Source organism: Symphalangus syndactylus, chromosome 13 (assembly GCF_028878055.3).
Source record: "Symphalangus syndactylus isolate Jambi chromosome 13, NHGRI_mSymSyn1-v2.1_pri, whole genome shotgun sequence".
Lineage (NCBI taxonomy): Eukaryota > Metazoa > Chordata > Mammalia > Primates > Hylobatidae > Symphalangus > Symphalangus syndactylus.
In genome coordinates, this window is record NC_072435.2 from 49,252,694 (window position 1) to 49,273,875 (window position 21,182).

At 46.6% G+C, this 21,182-nt stretch overlaps 1 protein-coding gene and 1 long non-coding RNA gene across 7 annotated transcripts in view; both read right to left on the reverse strand.

Annotated features, from left to right (window-relative positions):
- Positions 1-696, reverse strand: part of LOC129459812 (zinc finger protein 724) — a 283,659-nt gene extending 282,963 nt beyond the window's left edge. For 2 of the 3 annotated variants that reach the window (XM_063616347.1, XM_055237031.2), the window contains exon 1: positions 335-692. In XM_063616347.1, the coding sequence (XP_063472417.1) occupies positions 335-337 (3 nt within the window). In that variant the 5' untranslated portion in view covers positions 338-692. Of the gene's footprint in view, positions 1-334 lie in introns of all 3 variants that reach the window. The other variant, XM_055237030.2, reaches the window with a different exon arrangement.
- A 4,735-nt stretch (positions 697-5,431) lies between these two features.
- On the reverse strand, positions 5,432-21,092 carry LOC134732305 (uncharacterized). Of its 4 annotated transcripts, none has more exons than XR_010115327.1 (4): positions 20,893-21,075; positions 12,643-12,767; positions 11,864-11,911; positions 5,432-11,126 (listed from the first exon to the last, which is right to left on the reverse strand). It is a non-coding gene; the product is annotated as an uncharacterized lncRNA (long non-coding RNA). The 4 variants fall into 4 exon arrangements; XR_010115326.1 differs by having other exon boundaries at positions 11,864-11,939; positions 20,893-21,067; XR_010115325.1 differs by having other exon boundaries at positions 5,432-11,911; positions 20,893-21,092.
- Positions 21,093-21,182: the final 90 nt, after the last annotated feature.

Sequence of the window (21,182 nt, forward strand, 5' to 3'; positions counted from 1 at the left end):
TCTCCCCGAGTCAGGATTCTTCCCTGACTACCTTCCCGTGGTCCCTGCACAATTTGGGAGAGACGCGGCGCTGCGGGTGGAGAGCCACCCCGAGAGGGCTTCAGGTCAGGGCACAGACACTGCGCAGGGAAGAGACAAGACGCCTGGGGCCCTGGCTGTCAGCGAAGCCGCCATCTTATGGCTGAAGGGGACTTGAGGCCGAGCTGGGCAAGGAGAACTCGGGGCGCAGTTTGTGGAGATGACTGCGGGGAGGCCCGAGTCCGCCACAGCCACTTCCCACCGGTTCCAACCAGCCCCTCCCTCTCTCTCCGGATGTCGGAACCGCCACTCTCACCATTTCTAGGCTTCCAGGGGGGCCCTGGCGTCTTAGCTGTGGATCTCCCAATACTTGCAGGTCACAGGGCCACAGAGGCTGGGCCTCTAGGAACAGGGTACACAGAGCACGGAAAACGAGACCACAAGCTCCAGCTGCAGCTAGAGACAAAGGCCCCGCCAAATCCCGGAAGCCGCCCTGTCCGCTCCAGCTGCGTGCCTGATTGGACGGTCCCCAGCTCAGCGTCCCTGATTGGAAAACGTCTAAGGCCCGGCCCCTTCAGGTCTTGAGTGACAGAAGACCTGACCAAATGCTGGACTGAATGAAGAAAGACTGACAGCCTAAGCTGCAGTCTTTTCAGACAGGGCTTCCTCCCTGAGCTGAGCCAGGCCCACCCCGTACGGTATTTGCATTTAACCTCGTGTATAAGGTTTCATGTATTTATAAATGACATACTATATGGCTATTCACAAATGAAAAATAACCATAATTTTAAAATTTCAGTTTTTATGATCTTCCTGGTTTCTGGCATTTGAAAAGCAGCCTGAGATTTTTTTAAAAAGGCAATCCCTCTGAAATAAAATATAAGCCACATGTGAATTTTAAATTTTCTACTATACAACTTTCTACTATGCAACAAAAGAAACAAGAAAAAGGTGGAGTTGATTGTAACAATTTAATTTACCCAATATATCCAAAATATTATCAGTTTAATATGTGAGCAATAAGTAATGAATATATGTATATATTTTATATATATATATATATATATATATATATATATATATATATATATGTAAACTAAATCTTTGAAACTAACTCTGTATTTTACCTTTCCAACACATTGCAGTTTAGACCAGCAACATTCCAGGGACCCAGTAGCCACATGTGGCCAACAGCTGTCATATTGAAGTGCAGCTGGGATGTCAGCTGAGTGAAGGACCTGGACATCAGAGGTGGGGGAAAGCCTCTTCCTACCAACATCTCTCTTCAGTTCCCCGGGTGGAACAGATAGTGGCCATAAAAGAGCAGAAGGCAGCAAGAATAAAATAACCACACATAGACCACTGCTGGCCACCTGTTGACCACCTTCCTTCCAGATTAGACAGTGAACAAAAAGTGATGGGGCGACAGGAGAAGAAAGCTCTATGTCTTCATATCTGTCCAGTCTTTTTTGAGACAGAGTTTCGCTCTTGTTGTCCAGGCTGGAGTGCAATGGAGTGCAATGGCAGGATCTTGGCTCGCCACAACCTCCACCTCCCGGGTTCAAGCAATTCTCCTACCTCAGCCTCCCAAGTAGCTGGGATTACAGGCATGCGCCACCACACCCAGCTAATCTTTTGTATTTTTATTAGAGATAGGGTTTCTCCATGTTGGTCAGGCTGGTCTCGAACTCCCGACCTCACGTGATCTGCCCACCCTCGCCTCCCAAAGTGCTGAAATTACAGACGTGAGCCACTGCGCGGGGCCTTTTTTTTTTTTTTTTGGAGACAGACTTGCTCTGTCGCCCAGGCTGGAGTGCAGTGGCACGATCCCAGCTCACTGCAACTTCCACCTCCTGGGTTCAAGCAATTCCCTGCCTCAGTCTCCTGAGTAGTTGAGATTACAGGCGCCCACTGCCATGCCCAGCTAATTTTTGTATTTTTAGTAGAGGCAGTTTCACCATCTTGGCCAGGCTGGTCTTGAACTCCTGACCTCATGATCCACCCGCCTTGGCCTCCCAAAGTGCTCGGATTACAGGCGTGAGCCCAGCCCTGTCCACAGTCTTGACCTCCAATGTTTATATATGAAGAAAACAGATTAAAGGCAAACTTATTTTGCTATTTGACCTTGGCCCTAATGGTCAGGCTGTGGTTATCTGTTTTATTTTGTGGTGTGGGGGGTCTGTGTAAGTACAAATCTCATGCAGAAATGTCTACATGTATTTCCGCATTACTCAACATTACCTTACAAGACATCCAACTTTATTTCTTTTTATTTTTGAGACGGAGTCTCACTCTGTCACCCAGGCTGGAGTGCAGCAGCGCAATGCAACCTTGGCTCACTGCAACCTCCACCTCCCAGGTTCAAGCTATTCTCCTACTTCTGCCTCCCCAGTAGCTGGGATTACAGAGGCCTGCCACCACGCCAAGCTAATTTTTTTGTATTTTTAGTAGAGACGGTGTTTCACCGTGTTAACCAGGATGGTCTCCATCTCCTGACCTCGTGATCTGCCCGCCTCGGCCTCCCAAAGTGAGCCACCGCACCCGGCCAAGACATCCAACTTTATTTTTATTTTTTTGAGACGGAGTCTCGCTCTGTCGCCCACGCTGGAGTGCAGTGGCGCAATCTCGGCTCACTGCAAGTTCAGCCTCCCGGGTTCAAGCCATTCTCCTGCCTCAGCCTCCCGAGTACCTGGGACTACAGGCGTCCGCCACCACGCCTGGCTAATTTTTTGTATTTTTAGTAAAGACGGGGTTTCACTGTGTTGGACAGGATGGTCTCGATCTCCTGACCTCGTGATCCACCCGCCTCGGCCTCCAAGTGCTGGGATTACAGTCATGAGCCAACGCGCCCGGCCGACATCCAACTTTAAATCAGAAATAAAAAAATTAGAGGCTGGACACGGTGGTTCACGCCTGTAATCCCAGCACTTTGGGAGGCCGAGGCGGGTGGATCACGAGGTCAGGAGATCGAGACCATCCTGGCTAACACGGTGAAACCCCGTCTCTACTAAAAATACAAAAAATTAGTCGGGCATGGTGGGAGGCGCCTGTAGTCCCAGCTACTAGGGAGGCTGAGGCAGGAGAATGGCATGAACCCAGGAGGCGGAGCTTGCAGTGAGCCAAGATGGCGCCACTGCACTCCAGCCTGGGTGAGAGTGTGAGACTCCTTCTCAAAAAAAAAAAAAAAAAAAAAGTTTGTGACTTACATATAATCCTTAATAAATAAGGCGACTTTAAAATTATTGGTAAAATAGTATCAGCAATGTCTTAAATATTGTTAGCATTTTGTTAACTTTTTTTTTGAGATGGAGTCTCACTCCGTCGCTCAGGCTGGATTGCAGTGGCGTGATGTTGGCTCATTGCAACCTCCGCCTCCCGGGTTCAAGCAGTTCTCTGCCTCAGCCTCCTGAGTAGCTGGGATTACAGGTGCCTGCCACCATGCCTGGCTAATTTTTGCATTTTTAGTAGAGACGGAGTTTCACCATCTTGGCCAGGCTGGTCTTGAACTCCTGACCTTGTGATCCATCCGCCTCGGCCTCCCAAAGTGCTGGGATTACAGTTGTGAGCCACCGCGTCCGGCAACATTTTTTTAATCAAGAGGTTTTTGGCCAGGTACAGTGGCTCATGCCTATAATCCCAGCACTTTGGAAGGCCAAGGCGGGTGGATCAGTTGAGGTCAGGAGTTCAAAACCAGCCTGGACAACATGGTGAAACCTTGTCTCTACTAAAAATACCAAAAGTTGGCCAGGAATGGTTGCACATGCCTATAATCCCAGCTACTCAGGAAGCTGAGGGAGAATGGCTTTAACCCAGGAAGCAGAGTTTGCAGTGAGCCGAGATTGCACCACTGTACTCTATCCTGGCTGACAGAGTGAGATTCCATCTCAAAAAAAAAAAAAAAAAAAAAAAAATCAAGTGGTTTTATGATTATTCCTGCAAGAATACTGTAAGATTTGCCCTAAGAGTTATAAATGATAAAACCCATCACATGACAGAATAATCTTTGCTTGCGTATGCTTATATTGTTGGCTTAATGAAAACAGCTAAATTGTGCACTTTCGGTATAAACTTAACCTTTTTTTTTTGAGAACGGCACGAGGTTATAGATTGGTTTGAGTGTGCCCTTTCTTAAGGATGGTATGCACGGAAAGGCCGAAAGCAATTTCAGGATACCAAAAAAACTTCCCCCAATTGGTACTTTTTAATTAGTGAGGCTGGGGTGGAAGAGCTTTTCATTGATATTCCCCTTTAACAATTTATTTAGTTGAATCAAATAAGGCACTCTTTTTACTTTTGCAAAGCCCGGATGGCTTCTCTACCATCCAAGGAGGTAAGAGTTAAGCTGAGAGTTTTTGTTTTTGTTTTTTTTGAGATGGAGTCTTGCTGTCACCCAGGCTGGAGTGCAGTCGCTTGATCTCGCCTTACTGCAGCCTCCACCTCCCAGGTTCCAGTGATTCTCTTGCCTCAGCCTCCTGAGTAGCTGGGATTACAGGTGCTCACCTCCACACCCAGCTAATTTGTGTATTTTTACTAGGGATAGGGTTTCACCATTTTGGCTGGGCTGGTCTTGAAATCCTGACCTTAGGTGATCTGCTTCCCAAAGTGCTGGGATTACAGGCATGAGCCACCATGCCTGGCCAGCTGAGAGTTTTAATCCTCTATTACACAATTGATTTCTCTGGCAATCAACCCTGGTCCTGAGGCTGTCCAGAAGCCTCCAGCCAGAAGTAATCTCATTAACATACAAAAGACACTTCTCTTTTCAGACATTCTTAAGATTTTAGGGGCTGCAAAGAAACTGAGACAAACTCTTAAGTACTCACATTGATAAGTCTCCAGACCTGGCTCAGCTCTGGCAGTCTCTGGAAAGGTTTGCTTTACCCACCTCCTTTTAATTAGAGGTGGTTTTAATTAGAACCTACTAATTAGGTTTTAATTAGAAGCTACCCCCAATAACCCTGTGGACATTCTTTACAGCAGCAGCATGTTCTGGCATTTCACATCTTTGATACAATCTTGGTGTTCTTTGTTTACTTCCTTATACTTTTGTTCCGGGGAGCTATGTCTTGTTTACCACTATATTCCCAGTGCCAATCACAGTGCTCAGCCCATGGCAGGTGCTCAAATAGTTGTTTAATCAATGCACAACGGCACTGTCTGTAAAAGGGAAGCAAGAAGGAGTAGGTCAGAGCACACTTTAGCTCAGCCACTTCCTATCTGGCTGACTTTGGGCAAGTTCCTGAATTTTTTCTTCCTTCAGTCACCTTGTCTGTGACACGAGGAATCATTAAACTTACCTACAGAGTTTTTGCTGATGAAGATTTTATGAGCAAAAATATCTAAACAGCTTGGAAACACTGGCTGGCACAACAAGAGTGCTCCACACATCAACTGTGTCGACTGAGTCAAACTCTTTAAAATATTTGAAGAAATTTATTGTGAGTCAAATGAGTGACCACACCCCATGACACAGCCCTCAGAAGGTCCTGAGGACATGTGGCAAAGGTGTTCTTCAAAGTGTTCATTATTAAGGCATCCATCTCCCATTACATCAATACACTTTGCTAAACAATGCATTATTTCTGAGAGGACGTCTGAATCTGTTTCTGTACCAATGGTCTTAATTAGATCACATAAATTGCCACATCTGTGTGAGATACTCAGGACCACGGACTCGCACACTCCAGGAGAAAAGGCACGGATTCTGCTGCTGCCCCACCAACACCATCGTGGAAACGAAATTTCAGTAAAGGGACCACCAGTTTGACAACCTGCTTGGTGTACTCCACAAAGCACAGTCAAATCAGCTATGTGCTGCAAAAGGTCACAATTTTTTTTTAAATTTGAGATGGAGTCTCGCTGTCACCCAGGCTGGAGTGCAGTGGTGCAATCTCGGCTCACTGCAATCTCTGCCTCCCCAGTTCAAGCGATTCTCCTGCCTCAGCCTTGTGGGTAGCTGGAACTACAGGCGCCTGCCACCATGCCCAGCTAATTTTTGTGTTTTAAGTAAGATGGGGTTTCACCACGTTGGCCAGGCTGGTCTCAAACTCTTGACCTCAGGTATCCACTCGCCTTGGCCTCCCAAAGTGCTGTGATTACAGGTGTGAGCCACCATGCCTGACCAAGGTCACAATTCTTCCTGTGAGCAGAGACCAGGTAACAGAAGAAAATCACATCACCTGTGTGACTGGTGCAAAGACAATGTCCTCTGGTGCCAGGACCCAGGCATAAAAGTTACATCACCTGGATGTTGGACCCAGCAATATGTCACAATGGCCCAAGTGGGCAGAGACAGAAGAGTCACAGAATGTCAATGAAGGGCCCAGCAATGTCACAAAGTCTCCTGCAGGCAAAACCTAAAAGAAAAGTGCTGGGCATAGCAATATGCTACAATGTTCCTGTAAGCAGGCACCAGGCAGAGGAAGAGAGTCACATCGCCTAGATGCTGGGCCTAGTGATATGTCAACCATCTTTTCTGTAACAAAGACCCAGGCAGGAGAAACACGTCACCTGGTTGCTGGCCATAGAAATGTGCCACAATTTTCCCTGTAAGCAGGGTGCAGGCAGAAAAGGAGAGTCACATCTCCTAGGTAATAACTGTGACATACCTATGCAGAGGTATGTCACAATGCCCCTTTCAGGAAGGGGCCAGGTAGGGGACCCCCCCCATCCCTTAGGTGTTGAGCCCAGTGTCACATTTGGGTATGTCACAATACCCAAATATGTGGGGCCTGAGAAAAAGAGGAGAGTCACATGACCAAGATGCTAGGCCAATGATATGTCACAATTTCCCTGTGAGCAGAGACCAGGCAGGAGAAGAGTAACATCACCATGGTTATGGGCATTCAGTTATGTCACAAAGCCTCCTGTAGTCAGGGCCCAGGAAAATGTTACATCACTTGGGTGTTGAGCCCAGCAATATGTAATGATGTCTAATGTGACACATTGTGCTGCAGTATGGCACAACATGCAGGACACAGGTTGGAGAGTCACATAACATGGGTACAGGATCCAGCAATATTTGACAATACCCAAAATTTGTGGTGTCCAAAAAGAAGAGTCACATCACTGAGATGCTGGGTCCAGTGATACATCACAGTCTTCACTTTGGGTTGAACCAAGGCAGGAGCATCAAACCACTCAGGTGCATAACAAAGACATATGTCACAATCACACCTGCAGGAAGGTTCAGTAATTAAAAATCCTGCACATGTCCCAGTTCTAGGTATCAGAGTATGTTGGGTCTGAGTATGCTAGTGACAATCTCACCAACTGGATCTGTGCATGAGAGCTGACAGCCTTCATCCCTTCCATGAACTGTTTGGCCCTAAGCTCAGATAGAAGAGTCAACATGTCCCCCAGCCAATTAGGGACATGTTGACTATCCTACCTGGGCTTAGACAGGTAGAATTCTCACTTGCCTATGAACTGGATTTAGAAATAAGTCATTTTTTTTTGAGACAGAGTCTCGCTCTGTCACCCAGGCTGGAGTGCAGTGGCACAATCTCGGCTCACTGCAAGCTCCGCCTCCTGGGTTCATGCCGTTCTCCTGCCTCAGCCTCTCCAAGTAGCTGGGACTACAGGCGCCTGCCACCACGCCTGGCTAATTTTTTGTATTTTTAGTAGAGACCGGGTTTCACCGTGGTCTCGATCTCTTGACCTCGTGATCTGCCCACCTTGGCCTCCCAAAGTGCTGGGATTACAAGCGTGAGCCACCGCGCCCGGCCTGAAATAAGTCATTATTTCAACTCTAGCCAGATGTTCACATATGACAGTCACAATTTTAACTATAGACTGTGTATGTGTGTGAGATTCAGGGCCTCACCAGTGGGCTCTGTCCATGTGTGAGCGTGACAATTCTAACAGGTGGTGGGGAGTGTATATGAGAAACAATCTCACCTGTATGCTGAACCCTGTAATGAGACTCTCTGTACCACAAGAGATTTATATAGTATACAAGAAAGTGGTAATTCTTTATGACCTTTGTACAAGGAGACCCAGAATCATATTCATGACGCTAGGCCTAGCTGTAACAGACAGCATCTTGGGCTGGGCGCAGTGGCTCATGCCTGTAATCCCAGCACTTTGGGAGGCCGAGGTGGGCAGATCACCTGAGGTCGGGAGTTCGAGACCAGCCTAACCAACGTGGAGAAACCCCATCTCTACTAAAAATACAAAATTAGCTGGGCATGGTGGCACATGTCTGTAATCTCAGCTACGTGGGAGGCTGAGGCAGAATCGCTTGAACCTGGGAGGCAGAGGTTGCGGTGGGCAGAGATCACGCCATTGCACTGCAGCCTGGGTAACAAGAACGAAACTGTCTCAAAAAAAAAAAAAAAAAGAGAGAGAGAGCATCTCTCCCATTAGATAGTGTGAGGTATGAGAGTAACCATTGCATCTGTGATCTAGGTCAGATGTATTTTACAAGCCAGGTGCAGTCGCTCACACCTATAATCCCAGCACTTTGGGAGGCCGAAGCAGGTGGATCCCCTGAGGTCAAGAGTTTAAGACCAGCCTCACCAACACTGGGAAACCCTATCTCTACTAGAAATACAAAAATTAGCCAGATGTGGTAGCTCATGCCTGTAGTCCTAGCTACTTAGGAGGCTGAGGCAGGAGAATTGCTTGAACCCGGGAAGTGGAGGTTGCAGTGAGCCAAGATCATGCCACTGCACTCCAGCCTGGGTGACAAAATGAAACTCTCTCAAAAAAAAAAAAAAAAAGATGTATTTTACAATCCTGCCTGTGAATAGGGAGAGAGGGTCGCATCATCTGGATTTTTAGCCAGGAATATGACACAACCTTTTTTTTTTTTTTTTTTTTGAGATGGAGTTTTGCTCTTGTTGCCCAGGCTGGAGTGCAATGGCACAGTCTTGGCTCACTGCAACCTCTGCCTCCTAGGTTCAAGCGATTCCTGTGCCTCAGCCTCCCAAGTAGCTGGGACTACAGGCGCATGCCACCACGCCTGGCTGATTTTTGTAATTTTTTTTTTTTTTTTTCCGAGACGGAGTCTTGCTCTGCTGCCCAGGCTGGAGTGCAGTGGCACGATCTTGACTCACTGCAACCTCCACCTCCCAGGTTCATGCAATTGTCCTGCCTCAGGCTCCCGAGTAGCTGAGATTACAGGCGCCCACCACCATGCCTGATTAATTTTTGTATTTTTAGTAGAGACGGGTTTTCACCATGTCGGCCAGCTGGTCTCAAACTCCTCAGGCGATCCACCCACCTCGGTTCTCCCAAAGTGCTGGGGATTACTGGCATGAGCCACCGGACCTGGCTTGACACAACCTTTTCCGAGGGCAGAGGTCAGGAGTGTAACTGAATAGTCAGCCAGGAATAAGTTACAACCTTCTCCTGAAAGCAGCACACAGGCAGCAGTCACATCACCTGGGTGCTGAGCCCAGCAATCAGTAACAATGCTCTCTGTGGTCCAGGCCCAGGCAGCAGAGACACATCACCTGGTACCTGCGCCAGCCACAATTTTTTCTGTGGGGCGAGTACAGGCAAAAATGGAGAATAACATCTCCTAGGTTACTGATGCAGAGGTATGTCACAAGGCCCTCTGTAGAAAGGACCCAGGTGGCAGTCTCCCATTTTATAGGTGTTGGACCTAGTAATATGTCTTAACATGAAAAATATTCAGGGCAGGCCGGGCGCGGTGGCTCACGCCTGTAATCCCAGCACTTTGGGAGGCCGAGGCGGGCGGATCACGAGGTCAGGAGATCGAGACCATCCTGGCTAACTAACACAGTGAAACCCCGTTTCTACTAAAAAATACAAAAAATTAACCAGGCGAGGTGGCGGGTGCCTGTAGTCCCAGCTACGCGGGAGGCTGAGGCAGGAGAATGGCGTGAACCCCAGGGGTCGGAGCCTGCAGTGAGCCGAGATTGCGCCACTGCACTCCAGCCTGGGTGAAAGAGCGAGACTCCTTCTCAAAAAAAAAAAAAAAAAAAAAAAAAAAAAAAAAAAAAAAAAAAAAATCCAGGGCCTAAGCAAAAAAGGAGAGTCATATAACCTGAGTGCAGGGCTTAGGAATATGTCACAATGCAATATGTGGGCAGCTCCAAGGCTGGAAAAAAAGAGTCACATCTTGGAGGTCCAGAGTCAAGCCATATGTCACAATCTCATTTGTATGCTTGGCCAAGGCAGGAGAGTCAAATCACTAAGGTGCTTTGCAATGCACACAATAACACCTGCAGCAAAGTCCAGGGATTAGATTAGAAATTCCAAACATGTCCAGGTTCTAAAGGTATGAAAGTCAACACCTCCTGTATGGTGGGTCTAAGTACAAGTCGCAATCTCAATGATTGACAGAATGTGTGCAAAAGAGCCACGATTTCTTCTGCAGACTGTATCTTCTTAGTGTAGTCACAGCCTTACATGTGTGCTGAATCTTGGTCTGGAAGTCACTAACCCACCTGTGGACCAGATCCACACATGAGAGGAAATCATCCAACTTTTGACAGCCTCTGTGAAATTCAGAACTTCAACAGTGGGATGTGTTTATGTGGGAGAATGACAATCTTTACTGTTGCCTGGGTGTGCATTCGAGAGACACCCTCTATGTCACCTGAGGACTTTATACAATATGCAAGATTGGTAATCCTCTGTGACCTTTGCACAAGGAGCTCCAGCATCTTTCCTGTGGTTCTAAGCCCAGATATGAGAGTCAACATCTAATTGACTGAGACCAGATAGGAGAGTCTTCACCTTCCTATGAGCTGGATTTAGAAATGAGTCACCATCCCAACTGTAGTCAGATGTTCACAGATAACAGTCACTATTCCAACTGTGGACTGCGTTCACATGTGTTTCAGGACCTCACTAGTGGACTCTGTCAATGGGTCAGGGTGACAACTGTAAAGGTTGGCGTGGTTTGCATAGGACAAACAATCTCACTTGTGTGCTGGGCCCTGTTATGACATTCTCTGTAACACACTAGGGCTTTATATATGTGAGAGAGTAGTAATTCTTTATGACTTTTGTATAGAAAGACTTCCTCATTTTCCTAAGCCTGAGAGCAACATTCTCTCTCCTATTGGCTTCTTCAAGGTATGACAGTCATCATTACATCTGCACGCTTGGCCAGATATATGTCACAATCCTACCTGTATGCAAAGAGCAAATGCAAGAGTTACATCAACTGTGTTGGGCCAACGCTATGTCACAATCCTCCCTGAGGGCAGGCATCAAGCAGGAGAATCACATCACTGGGGGCTTGACCAGGGATGTTACAATCCTCCCCTGGAAGCAGGGCACATGTAGAAGAGTGAGATCCCTTGGGTGCTGGGCCCAGATATGGCAGACACAATGACTGGTTGCTGGGCCCAACGATATGTCAAAATCTTCCCCATGGGCAGAATGCGGGCAAAAATACAGAGTTTTTTCTCCTGCATGATGGATGCAGAAATACATCACAAAGCTGGGCGCGGTGGCTCACAACTGTAATCCCAATATTTTGGGAGGCCAAGGCAGGTGGATCACCTGATTTCAGGAGTTTGAGACCAGCCTGACCAACATGGAGAAACCCCGTCTCTACTAAAAATAGAAAATTAGCCGGGCATGGTGGCAGATGTCTGTAATCTCAGCTACTCGGGAGGTTGAGGCAGGAAAACCACTTGAACCCGGGAGGCAGAGGTTGCGGTGAGCAACCACCGCACGCCAGTCTGGGCAACAAGAACAAAACCCCATCTCAAAAAAACAAAAAACAAACAAAAAAACATCACAAGGCCTCCGGTGGGAGGGACTCAGGCAGGAGCATTCCAACCCCTAGGTGTTTGTTCCAGTTGTATGTCACAATATCTAAAATATGCAGGTCTCAGGCAAATAAGGAGAGTCACATCACCTAGGTGCTGGGTCCAGTGATCTGTCACAATCTTTTCTTTTGGTAGGCCTGAAGCAGAAGAGAAAAGTCACGTTACCTGCATAATGAATAAAGAGATGTGTTATAATATTTCTGTGAGAGCATCCATGCAGGACAGTCACATCACCTTGGTGTTGGACCCAAAGACACGTTGCAACACACAATGTATGCAGGTCCCAAGCAGAAGAGGAGAGTCACATCACCTAGGCTATTGGTCTAGAAATATTTCACAATATTTCTGGACGGGAGGGCCTAGGCAAAAAAGTCACATTACCTAAGTGAGAGGCCTAGAGATATGTCACAATGACTCCTGCGGGTAGGGCTCATAAACAAGAGGAGAGTCACATAACCTAGGTGCTGGGCTCAGCTTTATGTTCCAATCATCCCAATCATCCCAGTGGGAAGTGCCCAGGCATGAAAGAAGAGTCACATCACATAGGAGCTACGTCAAGCGATGTATCACAATTCCCACTGTGGACAAACCCCAGAAGAGGAGTCACATCATCTAGGTGATGGGCCCAAACATATATCACAGTGACTTGTGTGTGCAAGGACCAAGCAGAATAATTACATCACTGGTGTGCTTGGTCCAGCGATAAGTCACTCTCTATTCTGTGGGCATGGCCCAGGCAGCAGAGGAGTGTCAAATCATGTAGGTAAAAGAGGGTATTTATCTATGCTTTTTCCATAGGAGAGATTGCAATGGGTCAATAGATAGGTCACAATGCTTCCTGTGGTCAGGGTTCAGGCAGAGAACTCACATCATCTTGGTGCTTGGCACAGCAGTATGTCTCAATGCCTTCCAAGGGCACAGCCAAAGCAAAGAAGTAACATCACCTTAGTGTTAGGCACAGCAATATGTCACAATCTCCTTTGTCAGCAGGACCTAGAAAAAAGAAAAGTCACATCAGCTAGGTGCTGGGCCCAGCAATATGTCCCAATACCCCCTGTGAGTAGAGAACAGGCAGGAATAAAAAGTCACATTTCCTGGGTGATTGGTGAAGACATATATTACAATGCCCTCTGTAGACAGGTCCAGGATGAAGTGTTACATCACCTGCGTGTTGCACTCAGCAACGTTACAACGGCCTATGTGTTTAGGACACAAGCAAAAGAGTCACCTAACATATGCCTAGCAATATGTCACAATATACCTGTGGGCAGCACCAAGGCAGAAGAGGAGACTCAAATCACCTAGGTACAATGCCCAGCAATGTCACAATGACCCCTGTGGGCTTTATCAAGGCAGAATAGAATCATATTACCAAGGGTCTAGGTCCAGTGATATGGCACTGTGAGCTGGATCCAGGAAAGAGACAAATAACTCAGATGCTGGGCCAAGGTGTATGTCACAATTACACTTGTCGAAAGGTCTTGTGATGACATTAACAATTATACACGTCCTGAGTCAAGGGATAAGAGTCAACACCTCCTGCATGTTGAGTCTAAGTACAGGGTGGACTGGATTTGTGCAAGAGCCTCAATTTCCTTTGCAAATTGTGTGCCTTAGGCTGGGCACGGTGGCTCACACCTGTAATCCCAGCATTTTGGGAGGCCGAGGTGGGTGGATGACTTGAAGTCAGGAGTTCAAGACCAGCCTGACCAACATGATGAAGCCCTATCTCTACTAAAAATACAAAAAATTAGCCAGCATGGTGGTGGGCACCTGTAATCCCAGCTACTTGGGAGAATCAGGCAGGAGAATCACTTGAACCCAGTAGGCAGAGGTTGCAGTGAGCCGAGATCATGCCACTGCACTCCAGCCTGGGTTACAAGAACGAAACTTCATCTCTAAATAAAGCTCCTTAGTGAAGTTACAGTCACAAAGGTGTGCTGAATTTTGATTAAAGAGTCACTAACCCAAATGTGGACAAAATCCACAAATGAGAGTCAATTTTCCAACATTCAACTGCCTCCAAAAGTGAGATTCAGAACCTCAAAAGTAGGGTGTGTTTATTTAAGTAAATGACAATCTTTGCTATTGACTGGGTGTGAATATAAGTTTGACAATCTCACCTGTGTGCTTGGCCCTGTAAGGGCACTCTCTTGAGGACTGTATGAGTTGCAACCTGCTCTGAGAACTCTGCGCTGCTTTGGACCCATGATCTTATGTGGTCCTAAGTCTAGGTATGAGTCAACATCTCTTTAATTGGCTGGGTCCAGAGAGGAGAGTCCTCACTCACCTATGAGCTGGGTTTAGAAATGAGTCACCATCTCAACTGTGGCCACATGTTTACATATGATAGTTACAATTTTAACTGTGGACTGCATCTGTGCATGAGAATTATGATCTCATCAGTGGGCTTTTACCATGTGTGAGGATGACAAGGAGCGCTTACATGAAACATGATCTAACCTGTTTGCTGGGTCCTATGATGACATGCTCCGTACCATCTGAGTGCTTTATGTAATATATAAGAGAGTGGTGATTCTCTATAACCTCCATGCAGAGAGAAGACCCGGGATTTTACTCCTTTTTCTAAGCCTAGCTGTGAGAGACACTATCTCTTCTATTGGCTGGGACGAAGTATTAGTCATCATCAAACCTGTGAGCTAGGACGAGATATATGTTACCAATCAACTTGTTGGCAGAAAGCACCCAAGAGAGTCACATCACCTGGATGCTGGGCCACTGATATGTAAATTTTTTCCCTGAGGGCTGTGAAAAGGCAGGAGAGTCACATCATCTGGGTTTTCAACCAGTGACATGTTACAACTTTCTCCTGAAAGTTATGCACATGCAGGAGAGACACAACACCTGGTGGCCGGGCCCTGCAATGTGTCATAATCTTTCCTGTGGGCAGGGTAGAGGCGGAAAAGGCATCACATCTTTTATGTAATGGATGCAGATATATGTGGACAGGGCTGAGGCAGGAGCCTCCCATTTTTTAGGTGTTTGGCCTAGTGAAATATCACAATACCCAAAATATGTGGTTGCTAGACAGAAGAGTCTCATCACCCAAGTTCTGGTTTCAGTGATATGTCACAATCGTTCTTTTTGACAGGGTTCAGGGAGGAGAGGAGTCATATCACTGAGACGATGAACAAAAACAAATGTCCTAATAACCCCATGCTCAGGGTCCATGTGAGAGAGTTGAATCACCCATGTGTTGAACCCAGTGACATGTCAAAATATACAATTTATGCAGGGCCCAGGCAGGAGAAGACAGTATCTTCACCTAAGTGTCAGGCCCAGTGATACATCACAATACCTTCTGTGACAGAGTCCAAGCAGTAGAGAAGAGTCACATTACCTAGGTGCTGAATCAAAAAATATGTCACAAAAATCACTGAGCAGAAGGCCCGGGCAGGAGAGTCAAATTACCTAAATTAGGGGTCAGAGATGTGTTGCAATGACCTCTGTGGGTTGGACTCAGGAGAAACAGGAGAGTCACATAACCTAGGGGCTGAGTAAAGCTATATGACATAATCACCCAATTTGATAAGCCCAGGCAAAAGAAGAGAGTCATATCACATAAGTGCTGGGCCAAGTTATGTGTTACCATCCTCATTATGGACAGTTCCAAGAAAGAAAAAGAGAGTCACATCATCTAGGTGATGGGTCTAGAGATGTCACAATAAGCCATGTGTGCTGGGATCATGCAGAAGAATCGAATCACTTGTGTGTTGAGCCTAACGATAAGTCACTCTTCTCTGTGGGCATGGACCAGGCATGGAAGGACAGCCATAACATCTAGGTGCTGGGCCCAGAGATAGGTCACAATCTCTACTATTAGCAAAGCCCAGGTAAGAAAAGAGTCGCAGCTGGGCGCGGTGGCTCATGCCTGTAATCCCAGCACTTTGGGAGGCTGAGGCGGGTGGATCACAAGGTCAGGAGATCAAGACCATCCTGGCTAACACAGTGAAACCCCGTCTCTACTAAAAATACAAAAAATTAGCTGGGCGAGATGGCGGGCGCCTGTAGTCCCAGCTACTCGGGAGGCTGAGGCAGGAGAATGGCGTGAACCCCGGGGGGCGGAGCCTGCAGTGAGCCGAGATCGCGCCACTGCACTCCAGCCTGGGCGACAGAGCGAGACTCCGTCTCAAAAAATAATAATAATAATAATTATGCAACCAGAAAAAACAGACATGAGAAACTTACTACACTCACTCTGGAGAAGATAAAGGTCAATAAGAATCTTTAACAAATAACATATATGACTAGATTTTTCTGAAATATACCTTTTGTAGTCTTTTACTTTTTAAACATCTTTTAAGCTCTTTTGATGAAATGTAACTTACAGTTATTAAAAAACTGAAATTGAAGTAAGTGAAAAAACCTTTCCAAGGTGACAAACTCAGGAAGTGGCAGTTCTGATTGGGACACAAACATGTCTGACTCCACTGTCAAGTCAGACCATAATATCACTCAAAACATTCTCCCATCCCCATCCTGCCCATTAAATTACTCAGTGACCACCTTCCCAGGAGACACTGTACTGTACCCCACTGTGAGCCTCAGGTGCATTTTGCTTCAGGTTCTTGCATTGCCTTACTGGGATGGGATCTTCCTGTCCTTTGGAAAAAAATTTATTTCAAGAATCAACAGAAATCATTTCTGCTTTTTCTCATCAATACCGACATCTGATTGGCTCATCACCAAGGTGTCTACTAAGAATAAAAATTAGGTTGAGAGGCTGGGCATGGTGGCTCACACCTGTTAATACTTGCACTTTGGGAAGCGGGTGGATCGCCTGAGTTCAGGAGTTCGAGACCAGCCTGGCCAACATGATGAAACCCCATCTCTACTAAAAGTACAAAGAATTAGCTGGGTGTGGTGGCAGGTGCTTGTAATCCCAGCTACTCAGGAGGCTGAGGAAGGAGAATCACTTGAACCTGGGAGGCAGAGATTGCAGTGAGCTGAGACTGGGATACTGCACTCCAGCCTGGACAACAAGAGTGAAACTCCATCTAAGAAAAAAAAAATGGTTGAGAAGAAACTTTTTAACTGTTTACACACTTGTTCATTTTTATGTCATCGGGAAAGACCCCTCAATATATTTCAGGGTCAACGGGTAACATTTTATTTTATTTATTTATTTTTTTTGAGACAGAGTCTGGCTCTGTCCCTCAGGCTGGAGTGCAGTGGCACCATCTTGGCTCACTGCAAGCTCCACCTTCCGGGTTCACACCATTCTCCTGCCTCAGCCTCCTGAGTAGCTGGGACTACAGGCACCTGCCAACACACCCTGCTACTTTTTTCCTATTTTTAGTAGAGACAGGGTTTCACTATGTTGGCCAGGATGGTCTCGAACTCCTGACCTCGTGATCCGCCCACCTCGGCCTCCCAAAGTGCTAGGATTACAGGCTTGAGCCACCGCGCCCAGCCAACATTTTATTTTTAATAATTTTGAGACAGAGTTTCGCTCTGTTGCCCAGGCTGGAGTGCAGTGGCATGATCTCGGCTCACTGCAACCTCCACCTCCCTGGTTCAAGCAATTCTCCTGCCTCAGTCTCCCGGGTAGCTGGGAGTACAGGTGCCCGCCACCACGCCCAGCGAATTTTTGTATTTTTAGTAGACACAGGGTTTCACCATATTGGCTAGGCTGCTCTCAAACTCCTGACTTTGTCCATCTGTCCACCTCTGACCTCCCAAAGTGCTGGGATTACAGGCACGAGCCACCACGCCCAGGCTTTTCTTTGTTTAGTTTTGTTTTTTGAGATGGAGTCTTGCTCTATTGCCCAGGCTGGAGTGCAGTGGTGATCTTGGCTCACTGCAACCTCCGCCTCCTGGGTTCAAGCAATTCTCCTGCCTCAGCCTCCTGAGTATCTGGGATTATAGGCACATGCCACAATGCCCAGCTAATTTTTTGTATTTTTAGTAGAGACAGGGTTTCACCATGTTAGCCAGGCTGGAAATAATTTTTTACTCTGGGGCTGGGCGCAGTGGCTCACACCTGTAATCCCAGCTACTCGGGAAGCTGAGGTGGGAGCATCGCTTGAACCTGGGAGGTGGAGGTTGCAGTCAGCCAAGATCGCACCACTGCACTCTAGCCTGGGCAACAGAGGGAGATTCCATCTCAAAAAAAAAAAAAAAAGGTATACTCTGCACCAGCAGCATTAACACAAAAAGTTCTATTAAACCCTGACACACACTCAAATGTCACCTCCTTTATAAAGCTCTTTGATTTTCCCTCTATGTCAGTGGCACAATTGATCACTATTACCATTCAGCTCAATACCTTGTGTCTTTTTATGTACAAGTATTATTCTCCAGAATAAATTAATAATTTACACACCTATCCATGCTAATGACCTATAAACTCCTACAGAGCAGGTATGTTGAACCCTGTTCATCTGTGTAATCCAAATGTCTTATACATAATAGGTGTCATATACAAGCAAAATCAAAATGCTATCAGGGAATTATTGGAAAAGCCACCAAATTCTTTTAAGTTTAAGAGTACATGTGCAAATTTTTTACATAGGTAAATGTGTGTCATGGTGGTTTTTTGTGCAGATTATTTCATCGCCCCAGTATTAAGCCTACTACCCATTAGTTATTTTTCCTGATCCTCTCCCTCCTCCAATAGGCCCCAGTATGTGTTGTTCCGCTCTATGGGTCCATGTGTTCCCATGACTTAACTCCCACTTATAAGTGAGAACATGTGGTATTTAGTTTTCTATTCCTGTGTTAGTTTCCTAAGAATAATGGCTTACGGCTCCGTCCACGTTCCTGCAAAGGATATGATCTCATTTTTTTTTATGGGTGCACAGTGGCATGGTGTATATGTACAATATTTTCTTTTTCCAGTCTATCACTGATAGGCAGTGATCAGTGATATTGTTTTTGCTATTGTGAATTGTGCTGCAATGCACATATGCATGCATGTGTCTTTATAATAGAAGAATTCATATTGCTTTGGGTAAATACTCAATAATGGATTGCTGGGTCAAATGGTATTTCTGTCTTCAGGTCTTTGAGGAGTTGCCACACTGTCTTCCATAATGGTTGAACTAATTTACACTCCCACCAACAGTGTATAAGCATTCCTTTGTGAAAAAATAATTTTAATTTTCCAAGTGTTAGCTTTTTAGACAAATGGTATACAAGGAAATTTTCCACAGGCCTAGGCCATCCAGTTGCTCTTCTGAGAGGCTACACTCTTACTCGTCAGGCTGTCCTCTAAGAGATGACCCAGGGGATGATATTCATTAGACACTCCAAGAGATATGGCCACTGTGGGCATCTTGGATTATCCCAGACCATTCTGAAACTCATGACCAAAAAAAGACTGGAGGGCTGCTCTAAAGGGCTCTGTAATTTCTCCAAAGCAAAACTTCAACCCAGAGATGTACTAATAAGGTGTGTGTGCCTAGAAAAAAGGAAGAGAGGCACAGATTTTTTTTTTTTTTTTTACAGTGGAGTTCCAGAGGATTATTTTCTACTTTTTTCTCACATAAAATGTTTATACACTTGCGAGGCTGAGGCGGGTGGATCACCTGAGGTCAGGAGTTCGAGACCAGCCTGGCAAACATGACAAAAGCCTGTCTCTACTAAAAATACAAAAATTAGCCAGTCATGGTGGCAGAAGCCTGTAATCCCACCTACTTGGGAGGCTGGGGCAGGAGAATCGCTTGAACCTGGGAGGTGGAGGTTGTAGTGAGCTGAGATCATGCCATTGCACTCCAGCCTGGGCAACAAGAGTGAAACTCTGTCTCAAAAAAAAAAAAAAAAAAAAAAATTTACAGACAGAAAACAAATCTTTAAAAACCTGCCATTCACTGCTGTGTAAAAACACGATTAACAATTAAAACATTTTTTGAAATGTACAATAAAGGACAAATACTTGATAGTGTTGTAAACTGGAGGGAGGAAGTTGTCCTCATTTCCTACATTTGAGAATGTAGGAATGAAAGTGGACATTTATAATTTTACTGCAAGCCTGAGTTAAGCTAGGAGAAAAGGTGGATTAGAAGTCCTGCTTGCCATACATTAGGAAGTCACAGAGGTAAACCAGTCCTCCTGTGGAGTGTTGAGATAATTAAACAGCAGGAAATTAGACTGCAGTGGCTCTAGTGCCCTGTATTCATAAGCAAAAAATGAAAAACCTAACTCAAATTCACTTCTTATAAATTACTATTTTAGGCAGAAACAAAATTCAGGCTTAACCAATCATAAACCTGCAATTAACCTCTGCTTACATAACCAGGAAATTTCCACCTGAATCATACAAATAAGGTGACTACATAACTGTAACCAATTCTTGAATTTGGTTTGCCTTCTCACACGCCCTTTATAAAACCCTTTCCTTTTATGTCTCTCAGGTGGGCCACATATTATGGCTGGGGTGCTTTCCATTTCACCAATCACTGCTCAAATAAGCTTGTTAACGTTTTAACATTGACTCCCTTTAATATTTAATAGAAGAGGCTGGGCGCGGTGGCTCATGCTTGTAATCTTAGCACTTTGGGAGGCCGTGGCGGGCGGAACACTTGAGGCCAGGAGTTCCAGACCAGCGTCCACCATAGTGAAACCACTGCTCTACTAGAAATACAAAAGTTTGCCAGGCGTGGTGGCGCAGGTCTGTAATCCCAGCTTCGCGGGGGGCTGAGGCACGGGAATCGCTTGAGCCTGGGAGGCAGAGGTTGCAGTAATCACGCCACTGCACTCCAGCCTGGGCAACAAAGCAAGACTGCGTCTCAAACAAACAAACAAAATGTTTAACAAAAGAGGCTAGGAGTCTCACCTGCCGCAGCTCCTCCTACGCACACACGAGTCGGAATTCTGCCCTAAAGACCCGCCTGGCATCCCTGAACAATCCGGGAAATACTCGGGGCTGCGAGCAGAGCTGCCCAGGGAGCTCCAGACAGGGCGCCGCAGGGTCCGGGCGGGACGCGGGGATCCCGGCTGCGGGCCCAGCCGCCATCTTACGGCGAGAGGGGTCTGGGGCGGAGCTGCGCCAGCGGGGTCTCAGGTCGGCGACCCGGGAGCGGCCTGTAGGGAGGCCGGTCCCGCCGGTTTCACAGCCCGCTTTCCCCTCTCGGGATGCCCAACCCCGCACACTCACCTTTTCCCAGCTTCCAGGATGTCCTGGCATCTTAGCTGTGCGTCTCCCAGAACCTGCAGATCACAGGGCAAGAGGCTGTGACAGTCACCGGGCACTCCCGAGGTGGAGGACACAGAACAGCTGAGACTGATCCCAAGCTCTGGCGGGAGCGAGATACAAAGGCTCCACCAAATGCCGGAAGCCACGCCCTCCTCTCCAACTGGGCGGTTCCCGCGCCAGCGCCACTGACTGGGTAAAGCACCAGCACTGTCTCTCCACACCAACCCCCTCCTCTCAGCATTAGTGCATTT